At 37.9% G+C, this 21,113-nt stretch overlaps 1 protein-coding gene across 3 annotated transcripts in view; it reads right to left on the bottom strand.

The window, feature by feature from the left end:
* Positions 1-938: 938 nt before the first annotated feature.
* Positions 939-21,113, bottom strand: part of PLEKHA5 (pleckstrin homology domain containing A5) — a 238,983-nt gene continuing 218,808 nt past the window's right edge. For 2 of the 3 annotated variants that reach the window (XM_088025565.1, XM_088025566.1), the window contains 6 exons: positions 13,514-13,632; positions 9,550-9,759; positions 8,513-8,653; positions 7,992-8,116; positions 6,113-6,258; positions 939-1,222 (listed from right to left, as the gene is read on the bottom strand). In XM_088025565.1, the coding sequence (XP_087881691.1) occupies positions 1,188-1,222; positions 6,113-6,258; positions 7,992-8,116; positions 8,513-8,653; positions 9,550-9,759; positions 13,514-13,632 (776 nt within the window). In that variant the 3' untranslated portion in view covers positions 939-1,187. Of the gene's footprint in view, positions 1,223-3,215; positions 3,322-6,112; positions 6,259-7,991; positions 8,117-8,512; positions 8,654-9,549; positions 9,760-13,513; positions 13,633-21,113 lie in introns of all 3 variants that reach the window. The other variant, XM_028119753.2, reaches the window with a different exon arrangement.

Raw genomic sequence — 21,113 nt, 5'->3', positions numbered from 1 at the left:
ATATAATGTGACTGTGGCCCACTCAATTTATCTCCCTGGGCCTCAAGTTCCTTGAGCTCTCACATGGGAGAGCCGGCCTGGATGGCAGAAAAGGTCTTTTTATGATGTTGTCTACAGTGGTAAGATTAACAGACTACTGTTTCATCGAGAAGTCCCTTGAGTCTCAGACTTTCTATTTATTTTAATTAACTTATTTTTTCAAAGATTTATTTTTCTCAAGTAATCTCTACACCCACCGTGGGGCTTGAACTCACAACCCTGAGATCGAGTGTCACATGCTCTACTCACTGAGCCAGCCAGGTGCCCCACAGACTTTCCACTTTACATGGGAAGAGCAAAAATTCTAACACAAGTGATTTAAGAACATCAACATTTATTTAACATGATAAAAAAGAAATGAGATATGAACATTTGCATTTAAACAATAGTAAGGAGCCTTTAATACTTACATGTGCTCATTGTATAATATATACACAATGAACATAATTACATTTGTACACAAACTAAGTACTGGATTTGAAAACTGCTTATTGCTGTACACATCTATCCCAATTGAAGTATAAGCCCAGTCCTTCAAAATACCTACATTTTAAATTGTATTTTTAAGAAAAAGTAAGCGGTAACATTTGTGTTTAAGCTGACAAGAGTGTGGCAGTAACTGCTGACATTGCAATCTGACTGAGAAATAATTATAGCAGAAAACAGGACGTACTTCACTTAGCAATAATAAAATGACACATTTTAAATATATATATAAAATTTTTACAAATCAAGTGTGAAACAAAGCATTGCAGTAGCCAAAACGGGAAGAAAAAAAAAAAAAGGAAAACAAGCTTCATTGGAAATAACTAAATTTCTGTACTGAAAAAGCAGAAAGAAATATAAATCCACCTAAACTTTAGAAACATCAAAATCTGTAAATCAGCAACTAAGTAAGATCTGGCTGTAGACCGCACATTAAAAAAGCACCTTTACTTATGTGCTCTGAAATCATAGCAGCAAGCTGGTGTCAGAACAACAACCTTGAGATTATGGAGTGTACATATGATCCATTAAAGCTGTTTGGAATAAACATTTTCCAGAAGTGATAAAATGATGCTCTGTGGCCAAAAGCATCAGAACTATGAATTTCATAGATTTAAAATATACTGTACAATATCTTCTCACATTGCTGAAGGTCCATGTCTTTAGTTTTGAATGGTTTCAACAGGAGTCGGTATAGCTGAAAAATAGAGACCGGGGAAAATTACTTGACATCTGCAAAGTTAATGAGTGACAATTTCCTAGAGTAACTGAGGGCGGTGTTCTCTAACAACGGAACTGACGAGCATGGCCACGGAAATCCTAAGACATAATACAATGGAAGGACATTTTCTTGTCATTTCATAGGTTTAATTCACAAAGCCAAGAATGCAATTAAATAACAATTCAGAATAAAAAAAAAAGTAACCAAATTTGTGGCTGAATCCAAAAGATCAACAAAATGAGCAAAGATTTGCATAACTTTGCTAAGATATATATTAAGCTGCCTATGCAACAGCGTCATTTATAAACCTTTCCAAAAGTTTATATAAACCTGCCCAAACGACTAAGTCAGCGGGATTACATACACACAGTGAGAAGACAGAAAGTAATACCGCTTTGAGTGCCGAGGCAATAACTGGACCCCATTCCAGTATGTCATACCACTAGCTCTTAGAATGAAAGTAAAACGAAACAAAATCCAATAATAACAACTTAAGGAACCCGGAAATGTACTTGAGTTGCAACTGTACATACTCTTTATTGTCAGACAACATTCTTTATTATCACTGGCTGTGTACGAAGAACGGTAACCTGTTTATTGAACCAAAAGATAATGAGACTGGATTTTAATGTACACTTCTCCACTAAGATGGACAGAGGCCATCTATCAAGTCCTTGCACAAGATGAATCAAATAAGCATGCTGACTGTTCCTATTCTGGTATTTTTCTGTCACTAGTGGCAACTGTCACTTCAAAACACAGTAAGTTTAAAAGTTTAAATGCCTGAGTGACAGAGGTAAGACTCTAACAAACAGGTGGTTTGTAACTCCAGAAAGGATGTCAATCCTGCATAAATACCAACTGACAAACAAAGGCCTCTTCTAGGCTCTATGTAGACATAATCTTAAATAGAAGTTACAAATATGACGAGACAGACATAAATCCTTCCGGATGAACAAAAGGACACAGGTTATAGTTGCTACAAAAAGGTATGAATGGAAGAAGATTCTAGAAAATAAGCACTACTGGGTAAGTCAATTTAGTATTTGTACAAATTTATTTTGAGAATCTAAAAGTCAAAGAATATGTTAGCAACAATGTTTGTAGTATCTCTATGTATTTTTGCTGCTTATAATTGTTTAACAGAAACTGGTGATAACCCTAAAGCATACAATATTCCTAGATCTGGTAGATGGTATGAGAAAAAAAATGCAGAAAAAGGCATAACTAACTCCATATCTCAGTTTTCCTGAAAAGTAAAAAAAAGAGTATATATCTACAAATCCAAAACTGCAAATAAAATTTAGCATTTTTCTATAAAATTATTAAAAGACCTTAGGAAATTATTCTCAGCTCTTAGACTGTGGCCCAAGGAACAATGTTCAAGTAAGGATTCCTCCTTTCCCCGGCCCCACCCACAGCTTTTTTAGTAGTGATCTCCCTTACTTAAAAAAAAAATAATTATTTCAAAATAATTTCTGATAGATCTTAACGACTCCATGTAGCTGGCCGCACCACAAACACTCCTTTGTACTTTAAGATAATTAACAGACTCCCCACGCGGTAGACATGTCACATGAACTGTAAAAAACATTACTTGATCAACATGTAATTGCTTCCACAGAATTCTCAGATCCGACTATGGAAAGTAATGCTAAGTGGGAGCACAGCTACAAAACACCGTGAGGCTTGTCTTGGCACAGGCCATCCGCTCTTCGTTTTGCTGTTTTTATGCACGATGAAATAAGAGACAGAGAAATTTTGTCACGTAGCAAATCACTGGAAGGGCTGATGTTGGAGATCTGAGTGACTGGCCATGGCCCAAATACACAGCCTCCTTGCCCTGCCAGCGATCCCTAATGCACAGTCCAGGATCAATCTCAAGTTTTTGTTCACCAAACCAATGAGTGAATAAAACTCCAGTTAAAAACTCAAGTTCAAGCACAAATGCAAAGGGTAACGGACGTACTTTTTCCGGGACTACACACACATGAAATGGGATCCCTCTGTGAGCTGCGGCTGAGTAGCTGGAACGGGCGATGCTGAGGACTCAGGAGATGGGGACAGACTTTGCACTAAAACACACCAAGAGAACGCAAAAGGTAAACATCTTTAGGACACATCTGGAGAAGGAAATCTGGATGCTGTGATCCCATAAAATAAGAACATGCTTCAGGAAGGAATTAATAGCTGTATCTGGGTTCTTTGAAATTGACAATTGATTATTATTTAGCATGAAATGTCTCTTGAAGACTATTTAAAAATTCTTCTTCCTCCTATACCTTAAGCTTAGACAGTGTACACAATGTTTTATGTCAATTGTACCTCCACAAAATTGGAAAAGAAAATTCTTGTCGTCGTCCCCCCGCCTTTTTTTTGGCTTTGAGGTTAATTTTTAGGTGTCTACCTATGAATCACTCTTGTTGGGTCTCACTTTTTTTTTAATTAATTAATTAAAACAATTTTTTTAAAAGTACGCTCTGCCTAACATGGGGCTTGAAGTCACAACCCTGAGATCAAGAGTCCCATGCTCTACTGGCTGAGCCAGCTGGGAGCTTCTGGGTCTCACTTTTTTTTTTTTTTTTAAGATTATTTATTTATTTATTTGAGAGAGAGAGAATGAGAGATAGATATTTATTTGAGAGAGAGAGAATGAGAGAGAGCATGAGAGGGAAGAGGGTCAGAGGGAGAAGCAGACTCCCTGCTGAGCAGGGAGCCCGACGTGGGACTCGATCCCGGGACTCCAGGATCATGACCTGAGCCGAAGGCAGTCGCCCAACCAACTGAGCCACCCAGGTGCCCCTCTGGGTCTCACTTTTAAAAGCCTTTCTAGGGGGTGCCTGGGTGGCTCAGTTGGTTAAGCGACTGCCTTCGGCTCAGGTCATGATCCTGGAGTCCCGGGATCGAGTCCCGCGTCGGGCTCCCTGCTCAGCAGGGAGTCTGCTTCTCCCTCTGACCCTCTTCCCTCTCGTGCTCTCTCTCTCTCATTCTCTCTCTCAAATAAATAAATAAAATCTTAAAAAAAAAAAAAAGCCTTTCTAGGGGCGCCTGGGTGGCTCAGATGGTTGAGCGTCTGCCTTCGGCTCAGGTCATGATCCCAGGGTCCTGGGATCGAGTCCCGCATCGGGCTCCCTGCTCCTTGGGAGCCTGCTTCTCCCTCTGCCTCTGCCTCTCTCTCTCTCTCTCTGACTCTCATGAATAAATAAATAAAAAAACAATTAAAAAAAAACCTTTCTAGTTCCATGCAGCTAAATACCATCGACAGTCTAAATGTTGTGATTTTAATACACTCACACGCTTTATGCAGTCGTGCCAAAACAAAAACAGAAAGTGGTCTTTGACAATTAAAAAAAAAAGTGAGAATTCCTGTGCATAATGCCTTATAAATGAGAGAGGCAAAAGAAAAGACAGTGCTTAATATCTGTTACAAGGAAACATGACTTATCACATAAATTTGCACGTTATATGTATATAAATTGTAGAGAATACTGCCAGACTCCCATGTTCTTCCTAAGAACAGTCCCAAATAATTGAATTTCACTGTATTTGCCCTTTTGCAAAATGATGGGGAGGAGGGTGAAAGTAGGGAGGATTACTATTTTTTTTAAAGATTTTATTTATTTGAGAGACAGTGAGAGAGAGAGAGAGAGAGAGAGAGAGAGAGAGAAAGAGAGTGCACAAGCAGGGGGAGGAGCAGAGAGGGAGAAGCAGACTCCCCGCTGAGTGGGGAGCCCAATGCGGGGCTCGATCCCAGGACCCTGGGATCATGACCTGAGCTGAAGGTAGACACTTAACCCACTGAGCCACCCAGGCGCCCCAGGAGGGAGGATTATTAAGAATGGTTTTTTGCTTATGGACTATGAGAAGCAATGTTGATAATGTGCACTAGTTGTATGATCCCCCATCCCCATCCCTTCCCAAATATCATAAAGAAAAAAAGAGAAAATCAAATCTGTGAAGGGAAAAAAAAAAGAAACCTGAAAGTAGCATAGACATTTTTATTATTTTATTTTTTAGTTAAAAAATTTTTTTTAGAGAGGGAGGGAGGGTGAGGGGACGGGCAGAGGGAGAGGGAGAATCTTAAGCAGACTCCACGCCCAGCACAGAGCACACGAGGCTCGATCTCATAACCCTGAGATCATGAGTTGACCTGAAATCAAGAGTTAGTCCGTTGCTTAACCGACTGAGCCACCCAGGAGCCCCTATCTTCTGACATGGATGGATGATGGTCTTTGAGAGAAGATCACGATCTTCTATCAAAGAAAAACCTAAGGCGCCTGGGTGGCTCAGCTGGTTAAGCGACTGCCTTCGGCTCGGGTCATGATCCTGGAGTCCCGGGATCGAGTCCCGCATCGGGCTCCCTGCTCAGCAGGGAGTCTGCTTCTCCCTCTGACCCTCTTCCCTCTCGTGCTCTCTGTCTCTCATTCTCTCTCTCTCTCAAATAAATAAGTAAAATCTTTAAAAAAAAAAAGAAAAAAAGAAAAACCCAGATGTGGATTATAGCAGTGGCTAAACAAACCTGTTCTACTAGTTTAGGTATTAAATCTTGTACAGTTCCCAAAGTGGTAGTTTTGTGACTATTCTGAGAATCCAGCCTCAGAGAAACAGGTATGTTTTCCAAGTTCTGGAAGATCTTTTTAGACAAAATTTATGGTATACGTGTTAAGGTTAAGATGAAGAGAGAGTGAAAGAGAGAGAGAAAGAAGTGATCCCCAAGCCAGGACACTGTGGATCTAGACCGAGGTCCCCTTTCCATCCTTTCCAGAAGTGGCATCCTTCCTGAAGGTGCATGTGGGAAGGCAAAATATGAATTCAGAGGTTCAGAGGAAACCCCAGGGAGAAAAGTATGAAATGTGTAATATCTACCTGCCATTGTTTGATTTCCTCTAGAAGCCTCAGGAGTTTGTTCATAGGAAACAATCGTTTCTTCCTGCTCATGAAGATTGCCCTTTATATTCTCTTCAGGGTGGCTTTCTGCTTTATGATTTGTGATCTGTATCTCATCTTGAGGGCTACTGAAAATAGATTGATATTTTAAAACTTGTTATTACAAAATACAGTAAATTTTTTTCTTCCAATTTGTCATTATGAAAATGTTTGACCATACACAAAAGATGCCACCATCTATAGCTAGTAACTGCTAACACTTTACTTGTAATCTCTTTTCTCCCCCCTTTATAGAAATTTTTAAACATAAAAAAATGAGAGCAAATAATACACGAAACCTGTGCACTCAGGTAATCCACATTTTACCAATCTTGTTTCACCTAAACTCCCAGTCCCCTACTCTCCAAATTATTTTAAAGCAGATTCCAGACATATCATTTGATCTATAAACACTTCAGTTTGTATTTACAATACCTTAGTGTCATCAAATATCCAGTCAGTGCTCAAATTTCCTGATTGCCTCATTATAGCATTTTACAGTTATTGGTTTCAAAAAGATCTGAAGTCTAGGTATTGTATTTGCCTGACAAGTCTCTTAAAGTTAACTTTAATCTAAAATAACCCATCGCACACATCCTTTTTATTCTTTGCCACTTAGGTGAAAGAACCTGGTTTATCCGTCCTACATAGTTTACCACATTCTGTATTTTGATGATTATATTCCTCTTATTTTTCATAAACTGATAAGGACTTTGAGGCTTGATCAGATTTAGATTTTAGGGGGAAAGGTAATATATTTCATTAGGTGGGGTTCATGCACTGTTGCATGAACAGGCTGTTTCTTTTCGTGATGTTAAAAATGATCAGTGAGTTCAAGGTTTCTTGATCCACTCAATTTCCCTGTCAGATTTTCAGCTTTTCCAGCTATTGAGGAATATTGTTCAAATCCTTTATTTCATTAGGGTTAGCAAAACAGTGGTATTCTCAGTCTTTCACTCCTTATTGAATGAAATTCTTCTAAAAAGAAAACTATTTCCTCGAAAACTTTCTGGCTGCAGTTTATTTGGGAAAGGCAGGATAAACACTTGATTCTTTGCCTTTATGTAGCAGGTTTTGGAATAAGAAGTCAATTCCTTAGCATTGTCCAAAGTGGCCAACAAACTATTTTTTGTTGTTGTTGGGTCATGAAACTCACAGGTTTTAACATACTAGATGTGTTTTAATCTATGCCTATTGACAAAACAGCAGGTTTTTTTCCTTATCAGCTATTGCCAAAAGTTTTTCAAACTCGATCTTGCTATTCATAGAAGAAATAAAGGCATTCCAAATAACATTAAATCACAGCATTTCTTTTTTCCAGCTCTGGTAATTTTTCTAATGAAGGGTGGGATTGAGGACATACACATAAGAAGGCCAGTTAAGAAATACAGCTAAAAAGTAAATAGCGTATCACACTAGCTTTTGGAATACATCAGATACCTTGGTTTTCTGATGTGTGTCTATACGATCCATTATGCAGACAATGCTGAGGTGCTGGCTTTGATACAGAGCTTATGTATCTTTCTATGCTTTTTAAAGGTCCTTACTGAACTCCTAGGTGCTAAGCATAGAGTTAAGTGCTATACCTGTGTTTTCTTAATCGTCGCAACACATTCGTGATATAGACGCTATTATTATCCCATTTTTACAAGGAAGGAACCTGCAGTTTAGGGAGGTTATGCAAGTTGCTCAAGATCCTACAGCTCTTAAGTAGCTAAGCTGGCACAGGAATCCAAGACTTTTTGACTCCGAAGTTCCCCATTCTTAAGTGTTACATAATTTTGGGAGTGATTCCTTTGTCACTTTCCCTAATTATTACCTGTATGAAACATCCTCGGGCATTTTCTCTTTGTTTCCCTCTTTATCCATCACTTCCTCCGAACTTACTCCATTTGGTTCAGGTTTGAAAAGTGTTTTGGAAAAAATGTCCTCAGTTTTTTTAAACTATAGAATAAGAAGAAAAATGATTCAAAAGAGAAGTTTGTTAAAAAATGATATCCTGTCAAATAGTTACTGAAATACATCTTTAGATTCAAGTATATGAAAAATATTTGCCCAGAGGGATGATGCACATTGCTAATAGCTAGCAGCTCTGAGATATAAGATTCTTTAATTGGGGTTAACAGTAATTTATTCTAGCCTTGATTATGTTTTAAATGTTCAATTAACCCATTTTTTGATGTACTGAATACATCACTCAAGTTAAACAAAACCTATCATTTCACTTAGACTTATGGTCTCTGCAATGAAATGAAACGTAATTATTTTCAACATTACCACTTGATCTAATGTTCAGAAATCTACCCCTGTGGAATATGTGTTCTAAAATAATCTCTCTACCTCTTTGCCGAAATCCGTATTTGGAGGTTCTGCTTCTTTTAGTCGAAGAATTTCTGCCGCGGGAGTTTCATGGTTTGGCTTGACATCATTTTCTCTAATGACGGTATCCAATTCCTTAATGTTATCATCCCTTCTTCGAGTCTGTCCAAAAGATATATAGCAGAGAGTCATACCACGAAGCCATGTACAGTTTTGGATAGCACCTGTTAGTTTTCACTCACAAGGAGGTTTCCTTATGAAAACCAACAGAGGAAAAAAAATATACATATATATCAGTATTTCACACATTTTTTCCCCATCTCTTTTAATCATCCATCCTGTACTTTGTAGAATGTGTAATTATTCAACCGTTATTCTGTTGGATCTTTAGTAGCAGTGCCCGCCAGCTCTTGATTAGATGGCAAGGGGATTTCTAGGAAGGAAGAGCAACATTTCAGCTGATACATGTGTACTAACAGGGACAACCAGACAGAAGCCACTCAAACAGATTCCCTAGTCTGCTATCTTTGTATTTATGAATTGGGGTAACAAACAAATCGTAAGAAATGGAATGGTGTCACTTTACAAGGGTGGGGTTGGGATGTGATGAATAGTAGGCTGAGAACTTTTATTTAGAAGCTCTCTCCTATTACAATTTAGGTCATGTTAAATTAGGACAAAGAGTAATACACATTATATTGGAGGGGGAATTGGGGACTATCTTGGCATTTCACAGTTGCTGAAAGCACTTTTATCTTCTTAGTATCTCTGTGAAGCCGATGAGATGGGCTATATCGTCATCTGATTTACAGCAGAGAACAGTGAGTCCACAACTGGTACAAGGACACCCAACAAGTAATACAGCTCTGACTTTTTGAGTTCCGGGCTATTTCCATTTGATTAAGCTGTCTTAGCTTATTATTATGGGAATTAAATAATATAAAATAACTATCCATACTGTAGACATTTTTGAAAACCCATCAATCATGTAACTCCATGATCCTGATTCAAGTGATATTAGATTTACACAGAAGAATGATTAAATGCAATAGATATACCTGGGTAATCCTAAAGGGATTATCCCTGAAACCTGAAGGACTCTGTAAGGGTGACTGGTCTAAAGCACCAATAACATTTAATCCTTTTTTCTTTTCCCTCAAGCATGCTTGTTGATGTCTCCTTATTCTTTCCATTTGCTCTTCCACAGTCATCCTAGGTCGGGTACTTTCAGCCAAACAGAGCTGTTCCACTGCACTTCTGGGCCTTTCCTTTAAGTTAAACATAGACATATGAATACAAGGATGCAGAATAACTTCTGAAAAGTATGTTGGAATAAAAAATGTTCTAAAATGCATTCATTTTGTTCTCTAAGTCAAAAGTAGAGACTTGTTAACACCGGAAAGGCAAACTGTTTTATCCTTCACTAGTAATTGGTGATGCATGGTCACTGTAACAGGAAATTGTATAAAACTCAAACTAGGAAAGGGCACAGCTTCTAAATATAAGAGATCTATTTTATTTTTAAAAAAATTTTCCCCAAGATTTTATCTTTAAGTACTCTCTACACACAATATGGGGCTCGAACTTATAACCCCGAGATCAAGAGTTGCATGCTCTACCAACTGAGACAGCCAGGCACTCCAGAGATTTATTTTAATGAAAATGTGTTTTAAATGACACATTTACTGTGAAAAGACCTGCAGAGAAAAATCCTTAGTTCGTGATCAATAACATAACTATTAAAATATTATTTTCCATAAATCAGATGGTTTTATTTGAAAACTTTACATATATATATATATGACCCATTTTTATGGTTTACTGAAGGGTTTAAAAACATTTGTCACATTAAATAACCAATTCTTACTTCTTACTTTCTTACTAAAGATGTAAAACAATATTGGTATAAAATGCAAAAGAAGAACTTCAATATTAGTCATAAGCAAATTTTAGCTTATTTTATATAATAGAACATTTAAAGATTAAACATATGCTAGAATTCATGGCACAGAATCCATAGGTTTCTTTATGTCTCTGGTCTGAGTTGGTGGGGACTGACTGTGAGACACTGGTGAAGCTGCTTGCTTTTGAAAAAACCCAGGGTGGAGGTAGGCATTTCTGTGATGAAGCAGTATATCAGGCAAACCCTCTAAGATCTTTTCTCACTCCCGCAATCTAAAAAATGCCTGGAGGCGGGGAGCAATAGCTCTAGAGCCATTTTCTTTTTTTTCTTTCTTTCTTAATAATGATTTTCTTTTTTTTTTAAAGATTTTATTTATTTGAGAGAGCGAGCACACACATGAGAGCACAAGCAGGGGGAGGGGCAGAGGGAGAAGCAGGTTCCCCACTGAGCAAGGAGCCCCACTTGGGGCTCAATCCCAGGACCTTGGGATCATGACCTGGGTCAAAGGCAGATGCTTAACCGACTGAGCCACCCAGGCGCCCCAACTAGAGCCATTTTCAATTGTATAGAAAAAATATCTTAAAGAGCTCAAATAAAAACTAAAAGGGAGAGGAAAATGAAAAGCCTTAATGTGCAGAAGTGATGGTGATTCTCTTTCATATGTAAAATAAAACACATTTGCTTTGGAAAACAAAACACCAAAAAACCAAAAAAACTATTAAAAAAAAGCAAATTCTAGATACAGATTGGGAATTGGCTACTATAGCATCCCTTTCCTTTTGTTATTTTAGATTTTATTAAGTTTATTATTTTATCCTTTCATTTTTAGTAACTACAAACATGTAGCCTTCCTCGCTTTTCTACTCTTATGCAAAAATGTCACACTGCAACTTCGTTTTCCAAGTTGTCATATTGTAAATATCTCCTGTTTTTAAATGTTAAATATTGTCAATTTTTAGATTTTTTTCTCCAGTGATAACTGGAAAAGAGTATCTCACTGCAGTTTTAGTTAGTATTTATAAATTATTATGGGGTTGAACAATTATCATATATATTTTCCATAAAGAAACCCTTAAAAATAACTGACATATATTCATTCCTCATATATTATGGAACTTGTCTGTTATAGTCCAAGTATTTTAATCTAGCACTGATTTTGCTTATAAAGGTCTTTCCTGTACCAATATTATATAACTGTAGTCTTCCATACTTTTCCTACCTGTATTTGGTTATGTACAATTTTCTACTACTTAAGATAGTTATGTATTAAAAAAAGATAGTTATAGAATACAAACTCCACTAATATCTTTCTTCTTCATCTCAACACACATTTTTTTTTTTAAGATTTTATTTATTTATTTGAGAGAGAGAGAATGAGAGATAGAGAACACGAGAGGGAAGAGGGTCAGAGGGAGAAGCAGACTCCCTGCTGAGCAGGGAGCCCGACGTGGGACTCGATCCCGGGACTCCAGGATCGTGACCTGAGCCGAAGGCAGTCGCTTAACCGACTGAGCCACCCAGGCGCCCACATTTCAACTTTTTTTTTAATGTAAGCTCTACACCCAATGTGGGGCTTGAATTCATGGCTACGAGATCAAGAGTTGCATGTTCTACTGACCAAACCAGCCAGGCATCCCTTAACATGCATTTTTATTTTAAATTTTATTTTATTTTCTTAAGATTTTATTTTTAAGTAATTTCTACACCCAACATGGGGCTTGAACTCAAAACCCTGAGATAAAGAGTTGCATGCTCTTCCAACTGAGCCAACCTTTTTCTGTTTATTTTAGCATTATAATTTCCAAAGAAAATAGCCTTTCAATCAGTAAAAAAAATGCCTATGAACAAATGATACTATTATAAAACCATGACTGCTAATGGTAATATTGATATATAGAAATTCATTAATTTTTATTCTACAATAATTATTTTTCTAGGTCTTTATAATTTTGTACTAATTAAAAATATATTTCTTGTATATAAATTTGTCAGATGTTTTGGGCATATATTTTGTAGCTGTAGTTTAATATCTTTCAAGAATAACCATAAATCTTATCATTTGTAGTACTTTTCATTCTTACAGTTTAAAATTATCAAATTACTTCATACCAAATTAGTAGAGAATTTATAAAGATGAAAAGTAAAAGTTCTGGGGGCACCTGGGTGGCTCAGTTGGTTGAGCATCTGGCTCTTGATTTCGGCTCAGGTCATGATCTCAGAGCTGTGAGATCGAGCCCCGTGCTGGACTCTGCACTCAGCTTGGAGTGTGCTTGAGATTCTCTCTCCTTCTGCCCCACCCCTGCTAATGCTAAGATAAATAAAATCTTAAAAAAAAAAAAAATTCTTGGGCACCTGGGTGGCTCAGTCAGTTAAGCATCTGCCTTCAGCTCAGGTCATGATCTCAAGGGTCCTGGGATGGAGCCCTGTATTGGGCTCCTGCTCAGCGGGAAGTCTCCTTCTCCCTTTCCCCCTGCCCCTCCTACCTCCCCCCTCCCCTGCCAGCCCCACTTGAGCTCTCTCTCTCAAAAAAAAAAAAAAAAAAAAATTCTTTTGCAGTCCAAATTTCTAAGACTACCTGGTGAAAAGGAGTTAAGTACCCTGATAATCTTCCCAAAATGACCAAGATTAGACTGGTTTACAGCAGGTTGAATTAAATGGATCTCAGATAAGTATGTGAAATATAGAATTTATTTCCCAATCTCAATTCACATTTCTCAGGGTCACCAGAGGACTGGCAAACTCCAAATCTACCACAGCTAAAAGGCCCGCTAAACTCAGGGTAGTCTGGAAATCCATTACCTTGTTGCCTGAAGGACATGTCCATCAGTCTCACCAAAGAAATTCTTAGAGATGACAAGAGATGTAATATAAGGCAGCTATATTCCACAAACTGTGGACGTCAACTCAAGGCTGATCAAAACAAACCTAGATTAGGTACTGAGTAGGTCTGTCCCCTAGGTGCTAATTTCCTGAATGTAATTAAAAAAAAATTAAGATTACTAAGTTTTTCTTAGAGTATGTAAAAAAAATTTTGGTGAAACACTAAAAAGGAAATTATGTATGAGAAGACAATATATAGGATTAAAAATCCTTCTAGAAATTAACTTCTAGTTAAATACCGTTCTTGAATCCATCATCTTCTTAGTTTTCCTTAAGGTTACATAGGAGGCTATTGTCGAAGATTCAGGTGTTGGTGATTTTGTTCTGGGAGGGACTACTCCAACAGGAAAGTGGGAACCTAAAAATCAAAACAGCAGTGAGTTCTACAAAACATCCTTCACGCAACATAATGCTTTCTTTTGACATACTCAATTCCTGAGGTTTTTATTTATTTATTTAATTTTTAAGTAGGTTCCGTGCCCAGTGTAGAGCCCAGAGCAGGGTTTCAGCTCCTAACCTTGAGATCAAGGGCTGAGCTGAGATCAAGAGTCTGCCGCTTAACTGATTTTAAGCCACACAGCCACCTCTCTGAGGCTTTTAAAATCAAAAGGCAAATTTATTGGAGCGCCCGGGTGGCTCAGTCAGTTAAGCGTCCAACTCCTGATTTCCACTCAGGTCATTTTCTCAGAATCGTGAGCTTTGTACTTCCTAAGATTCTCTCTCCCTCTTCCTCTGCACCCCCCCTTCCGTTAGCATGCACGTGCTCTCTCTCTCTCAAAAAAGGGGCAAATTTTTTATTTATTTTTTTTCAAAATGTCTCTAATTGCCAGCCTCATGTTTATTTTATTTTATTTCATTTTTTAAAGATTTTATTTATTTATTTGACAGAGAGACACAGCGAGAGAGGGAACACAAGCAGGGGGAGTGGGAGAAGGAGAAGCAGGCTTCCCGTTGAGCAGAGAGCCCGATGCGGGGCTCGATCCCAGGACCCTGAGATCATGACCTGAGCCGAAGGCAGATGCTTAATGACTGAGCCACCCAGGCGCCCCTGTTTATTTTTTTAAAGATTTTATTTTCAAGTAATCTCTATACCCAGTAGGGCTTGAACTTACAACCCTGAGATCAAGAGTTTGCATGCTCTACTGACTGAGCCAGCCAGGGGTTCTCTAGGGCAAATTTATTGTTTGAAAAGAGCCAGGGAAAATGTAGTAGCCTTTCATTAATGTACCCCACCTACGGTTCTACAGATTAATAGATGATATCAAACAATTATAAAATTAGAAATACACAATGGATAATATATCCTCACAACAACCTTCTAAAGGAAAGGTAAACGAAGTGCAGTGTCTGCACTGATTTACTTCCTCAAGTCCATATAGCTCAGCAGCAGCATGGCTGGGTCTTCCCCTTTAGCCTTCTTTCTATTCACAACATTTTCAGAGATTGAAAGGACCTTAATCCTCTCACATATTAATGATCAGGAAAGGCATGGCCCAGAAAGGTTAAGTGATTTACCTAAATGTCCTTAATTTCCATTTGGTCTCTTTTCAGTCACACTGTCTCAATAAAGAGGCCACTAACAACATTATCAATAGTTACCTATAGGTAATCACTGCCACTTCCTCTTTTGTAATTTTAAAACTTTCTGAAATGAACACACACCATAGAAAACAAAACATACAACACAAAATCATTAACGCAACAAAAATAAAAGCTAAAAATAAGTTAACATATAAAATGTATGCATTTATATTGTAGTCATCTTGTTTAAGCAAAATATATGCACTATTATCCACTGAGGACATTAGTAAAAGAACAAATTGTTAATATCTCAATGGTTTCCTTAGGAAAAAAAAAATACCACTCTCTTTGGGCTCACTTACAGTTACAACAATTAAGTAGAAAAAGGAAAAAGGAAGTCTAATTTCTCCCCCAAAGACAAATGATAGGTCAATCATCCAGAACTCCTTTAATTTATACACCAATCTGTAGCTTAGATTTCTTTCTTTTTTTTTAAAATATTTTATTTATTTATTTGACAGAGATAGACACAGCAAGAGAGGGAACACAAGCAGGGGGAGTGGCGGAGGGAGAAGCAGGCTTCCCACCGAGCAGGAATGCCGATGTGGGGCTCAATCCCAGGACCCTGGGATCATGACCTGAGCCGGAGGCAGATGCTTAATGACTGAGCCACCCAGGCACCCCTGTAGCTTAGGTTTTAATATTGTTTATGAACTCTATGAATATTATAAGGTTGTATATTTAAGAATATGAAGAGCTGAACTGATACACAATATAGGTAATTTTGCAATTCAAAGAGAAAGCCTCTATTATCCCAGTTAGTGATCCATTTTTAAAAGCCCCACTTTAAGTCACGTGGCACAAATTATACCATAATTGATCTGTGTACTTCAGACATTTATATTTAGATGAGAGCTTATGATTATAAGTTAAAAAACAAACAACCCAAACACCTAGGGGTGCAAAGCTGGCTCAGTTGGGAAAGCATGCAACTCTTGATCTCAGGGTTGTGAGTTCGAGCCCCATGTGGGTATAGAGATTACTAAAAATAAAAAATAAAAAACCAAACACCTAAGTTTTAAGAGGGAAATTTTGAGGAAGAATTCAAACCGAATAGAGAACATATGTCAGACAAGGTATTTTTTTGTCAGTAAAGACATGCATTGATGGAACAAATAATTATCAACTTCTTTACTTTTTTCAATTCAATTAAATTCCTACTGATGAGTTAAAGTCACTTATTAAATTGCTAAATTTTGTAAACTTGACTGGTCACATTTACCCAATACAGATCATGGGGCATTATGACTACATAGGAGCCAGAAAAAAGAATGGAATAAGATATAAGGTGTAGTTCTTATTTTATTTTATTTTATTTTATTTATTTTATTTTTTAAAGATTTTATTTATCCATTCATGAGAGACAGAGCGAGAGAGAGAGAGAGAGAGAGAGAGAGAGGCAGAGGGAGAAGCAGGCTCAGGGAGCCCGATGCGGGACTTGATACCAGGACCCTGGGATCATGACCTGAGCTGAAGGCAGACGCCTAACCATCTGAGCCACCCAGGCGCCCTGTAGTCCTTATTTTATATATGCTCTAAACACTTTGCCCATAGGAATTAAAAATGTTATATATGTGATATACAGCAACTTTACCCCCATACCCTACCCAAAGTGGGTAGATGCTACTCAGGTCCAGGAAACCAGTGTTGTTGAAACAGGCGCATTCTGGCTAGGTTTATTGAGGTTTTTTTTTTTTTTTAAATCTTTTATTTTTAAGTAATCTCCACACCTAAGGTGGGGCTCGAATTTACAATCCTGAGATTGAGAGAGTTGTATGTTCTACCCACTGAGCTAGCCAGGTGCCCCTAGATCTATTGAGTTTTTAAGAAAAGCTACAAAGTCCCTATTTTTTTTTTAACCACAGGGAATGTTCCCTTATTTTTATTTTTTTAAGATTTTATTTATTTGAGAGAGTGAGAGAAAGAAGGAGCAGGGAGAAGGGGTAGAAGCAGACTCCCTGCTGAACAGGGAGCCTGACGTGGGGCTCGATCCCAGGACCATGATATCACAACCCAAGCTGAAGGCAGATGCTTAACCTACTGAGCCACCCGGGCACCCCAAAATCCCAATCTTTAAATGTTGGCAACCAACAGGGCACCTGGGTGGCTCAGTGAGTTAAGTGTCTGCCTTCGGCTCAAGTCATGATCTCTTGGGTCCTGGGATCAAGCTCAGCTTCAGGCTCAGCACTCAGTGGGGAGACTGCTCCTCCCTCTTCCTCTGTCCCTTCCTCTGCTCGTGCTCTCTCTCTCAAATAAATAAAATCTTAAAACAAAACAAAACAAAATGGTGGCAACAACACATTTTTTTTTTTTTTTTGTGGGCTAAGAAAACTCCACCACATTTATTCATAAATATTAATACTTACAAATATTTATAACTATTAATGCAAAAGTATGAAATAAATCATTATCAAATAGAATCTAGTAGCACCTTAAAGGAAAAATATACCATAAATGAGGTTTATGTTAGGAATGCAAATGGATGGTTTTTAAAAATTCTTTATTTCTCTCTCCCTCTCTCTCTCTTTCTTTCAGCAGGCTCCATGCCCACTGTGGAGCCCAACGTGGGGCTTGAACTCACAACCCTGAGATCAAGACCTGGGCTGAAGAGTCAGACCCTTAACTGACTGAGCCACCCAGGCGCCTTGCAAATGGATGGTTTAATTTAGAAAATCTAGTAAATGTAACTCAACACATTAATATATAAAGAGAAAAATGTGATCGCTAGCAAGGCATTTAATGAAATTCAGTATCCTTTCATGAAAAAGGAAAACTTGGGGCACCTAGGTGGCTCAGTCAGTTGAGTGTCTGCCTTCGGCTCAATTTGTGATCTCAGGGTCCCAGGATCAAACCCTGCGTTTGGTCCCTGCTCAGCAGGGAGTCTGCTTCTCCCTCTCCCCACCACTCATTCTCACTCTCTCTCTCAAGTGAATAAAATCTTAAAAAAAAAAAAAAGGAAAGCTTTAGTGAAATGCAAATGAATGGATACTTCCATAATATGATCAATGTAGATAGCCCACACCAAAGCCAGTACCATGATCAATGGGAAAAATTTAAAAACATTTCCACTTAAGTCAACAACAGAATTAGGATATCCACTACCTTCTCTATTAACACTATTGTGCAACTACCGGCTCCAGAGAAGGAAGATACATAAAATGAGGAAAGGAAAATTACAATTATAACATAACTGTATATCTGGAAAATCCCAGCAAAACCACTAACTACTACAAACTACAAAACTACTAACTACTTCAACTACTACTAAAAACATTTAGATAATTTAAAAGGGTAATGCCACTCTTAACTGGGGCAATGTGGTATGCCGTAAGTGGAATCTCACCGTGGTTTTAATCTGCATTTTCCTGTGACTACAAACACTGTACTTTTTTTTTAAGATTTTATTTATTTGTCAGAGAGAGAGAGACACACAGAGAGAGCACAAGCAGGGGGTAGTGGCAGGCAGAGGGAGAAGCAGGCTTCCCGCTGAGCAAGGAGCATGATGTGGGGCTCGATCCCAGGACCCTGAGATCATGACCTGAGCCGAAGGCAGACACTTAACCAACTGAGCCACGCAGGTGCCTCAAACTCTCCAGTTTCTGTCTTTACTGTTCTTTCCTAGTTTTATTGAGGCTAAATGTATAAATAAGATGCAGAGATCTTAAATGCACAACTGGTGAAGTTTGATAAATGCATTCTTATCCCTAGCTGCATATGCATACAACATCTGTATAATCATTTCAATCAAGATAGACCATCTTCGTCACCCCACAAAATTCCCTTCCAGTCAATCCCACCCTTCTGCCAAAGGCAACCGTTTTGTTGTTGTCTATCACCAAGAGATTAGTTTTGTCTATTCTCAAACTTCATATAAAGGGAATCATATACCTGTCTCTTTATGTCTGACTTCTTTCACTTAACGTAATTTTTTTTCATATTTATACATGTTGCTGAGAGTCACACATGTACATCTATCAGCAGTGTTTTTTAATTGCTGAGGAGTATTCCATTATATGAAGATATCACAATTTGTTTATCCATACTCTTGTTTACAGACATATGGGTTGACCCCAATTTTGTTTATAATGAATTAAAACTGCTGTAAAAATCCTTATATGTTTTTTTGAGGAATGATGTTTCCATTTTCCGTAGGTAAATATATAGGAGCAGAACTGTTGGATATGATAATTGCATATTTAATTTAAATTTTGTAAGAAACTACCGAACTGTTGTTCTATCTTATACCACCATCAGAAGTGTGTGTGAATTCCAACTGTTTCATGTCCTAACAAACACTTGGTAGTAAGTCTTTTTTTTTTTTAAAGATTTTATTTATTCATTTGTGAGAGAGACAGAGAGAAAACAAGCAGGGGGAGAGGCAGAGGGAGAGGGAGAAGCAGACTCCCTGCTGAGCAAGGAGCCCGATGCGGGACTCAATCCCAGGACCCTGGGATCATGACCTGAGCCGAAGGCAGAGGCTTAACCATCTGAGCCACCCAGGTGCCCTTGGTAGTAACTCTTAATTTTAGCTATTCCAGAAGGTGTGAACTGATTTTAATTTGCATCAAAACTGCATTTATGACTGATCAGTTGTAAACTTTTTTGTATGTTTGTATACTTTATTTGTTTCCAAGTCTTTTGCCTACTTTTATTGGGTTGTCTTTATTATTGATTTGCAAGAGTGTTTATATATTCTGAATACAAGGCCTTTGTCATATGATATATATACTATTTTCTTCCATTCTAATGGGGAGGAGTTTTAAATTTTGATGAAATCTAATTAATCAGTTTTCACTGAGAGTACAAGCCCTCAGAAGTTTCCAGCTTTACCCGAGGGGATGTCCTATCAGATTCCTAATTTGTTCAGGTTCTGAGCTTTGTACATCACAAGGCATTTTAGTGCTCCACTTAAATTACTGGATTCCTCCTGTTATAAACTCACGACTCCAAGATCAAGAGTCCACATGCTCTATAGACTGAGCCAGCCAGGTGCCACTGCATATAACTTTTGATTCCTCAAAAACTTAACTATTAATAGCCTACTGTTGACCAGCAACTACTAACACATTATTTTGTATGTTGTATGTGTTATATACTGTATTCTTACAATAAAGTAAGCTAGACAAAAGAAAACCCTATTAAAACAACCACATGGAAAATACATTTACAGTACTGTACACTATTTACTGAAAAAAAATCTGCATTCAAATGCACCCTCATAGTTCAAATCTATGTTGTTCAAGTCAACTGTGTATTAACACACACACATACAGTTTTTTGTGAGACATGTATACATTTTCCTATATAACCACAATATCACTTACTGTTGATAATCTCTAGAACACACTTAAATTTCCATAATTGTCCCAAGAATCTCTTTAGAGACTTCAAAAAACATTTACTTATAATTTTTTTTTAAATCTCTTCACCCAACATAGGGCTCAAGCTCACAATCCTGAGATCAAGAGCTGCATGTTCCACTGACTGAGTCAGCCAGGTGCTCCTAAAGATTTTTTGAAAACCACAATCTAGGCGCCTGGGTGGCTCAGTTGTTAAGTGTCTGCCTTCAGCTCAGGTCATGATCCCAGGGTCCTGTGATCAAGCCCCACATTGGGCTCCCTGCTCTGTGGGAAGCCTGCTTCTCCCTCTCCCACTCCCCCTGCTTGTGTTCCCTCTCTCACTGTGCCTCTCTCTGTCAAATAAATAAAATCTTAAAAAACAAAACAAAACAAAACAAAACCCACCACAATCTAGGAGAGATAGTCCAAGATGGTGGAGGAGTAGGAGACCTTAGTTTCGTCTGGTCCCAGGAATTCAGCAGATGGCTATCAAATCGTTCTAAACACCTGTGAACTTAACCAGAGATCTAAGAATAGCTGCAACTCTCCAAATAGAAAAGCCACCACTTTCTGCAAGAATGACAAGATGGAAAAACTCACCTCAAAAAAGATAAGAGGCAATACTGACTGCCAGGGACCTAATCAGTATGGATAGAAGTAAGAAGTCGGAACTAGAGTTCAGAATAACGATTATAAATTTACTAGCTGGGCTTGAAAAAAGCATAGAAGATACTAGAGAATCCCTTTCTGGAGAAGTAAAAGAACTAAAATCTAATCAGACCAAAATAAAAAAGGCTACTACTGAGATGCAATTAAAAATGGAGGCTCTTAACTGCTAGAATAAATGAGGCAGAAGAGAGAATTAGTGATATAGAAGACCAAATGATGGAGAATAAAGAAGCTGAGAAAAAGAGAGGAA

Source organism: Eumetopias jubatus, unplaced genomic scaffold (assembly GCF_037043125.1).
Source record: "Eumetopias jubatus isolate StellerSeaLion01/CBP00866 unplaced genomic scaffold, mEumJub1_p1.0 scaffold_8, whole genome shotgun sequence".
Taxonomy (NCBI): Eukaryota; Metazoa; Chordata; class Mammalia; order Carnivora; family Otariidae; genus Eumetopias; species Eumetopias jubatus.
This window is presented reverse-complemented; position numbering and strand designations above follow the sequence as displayed.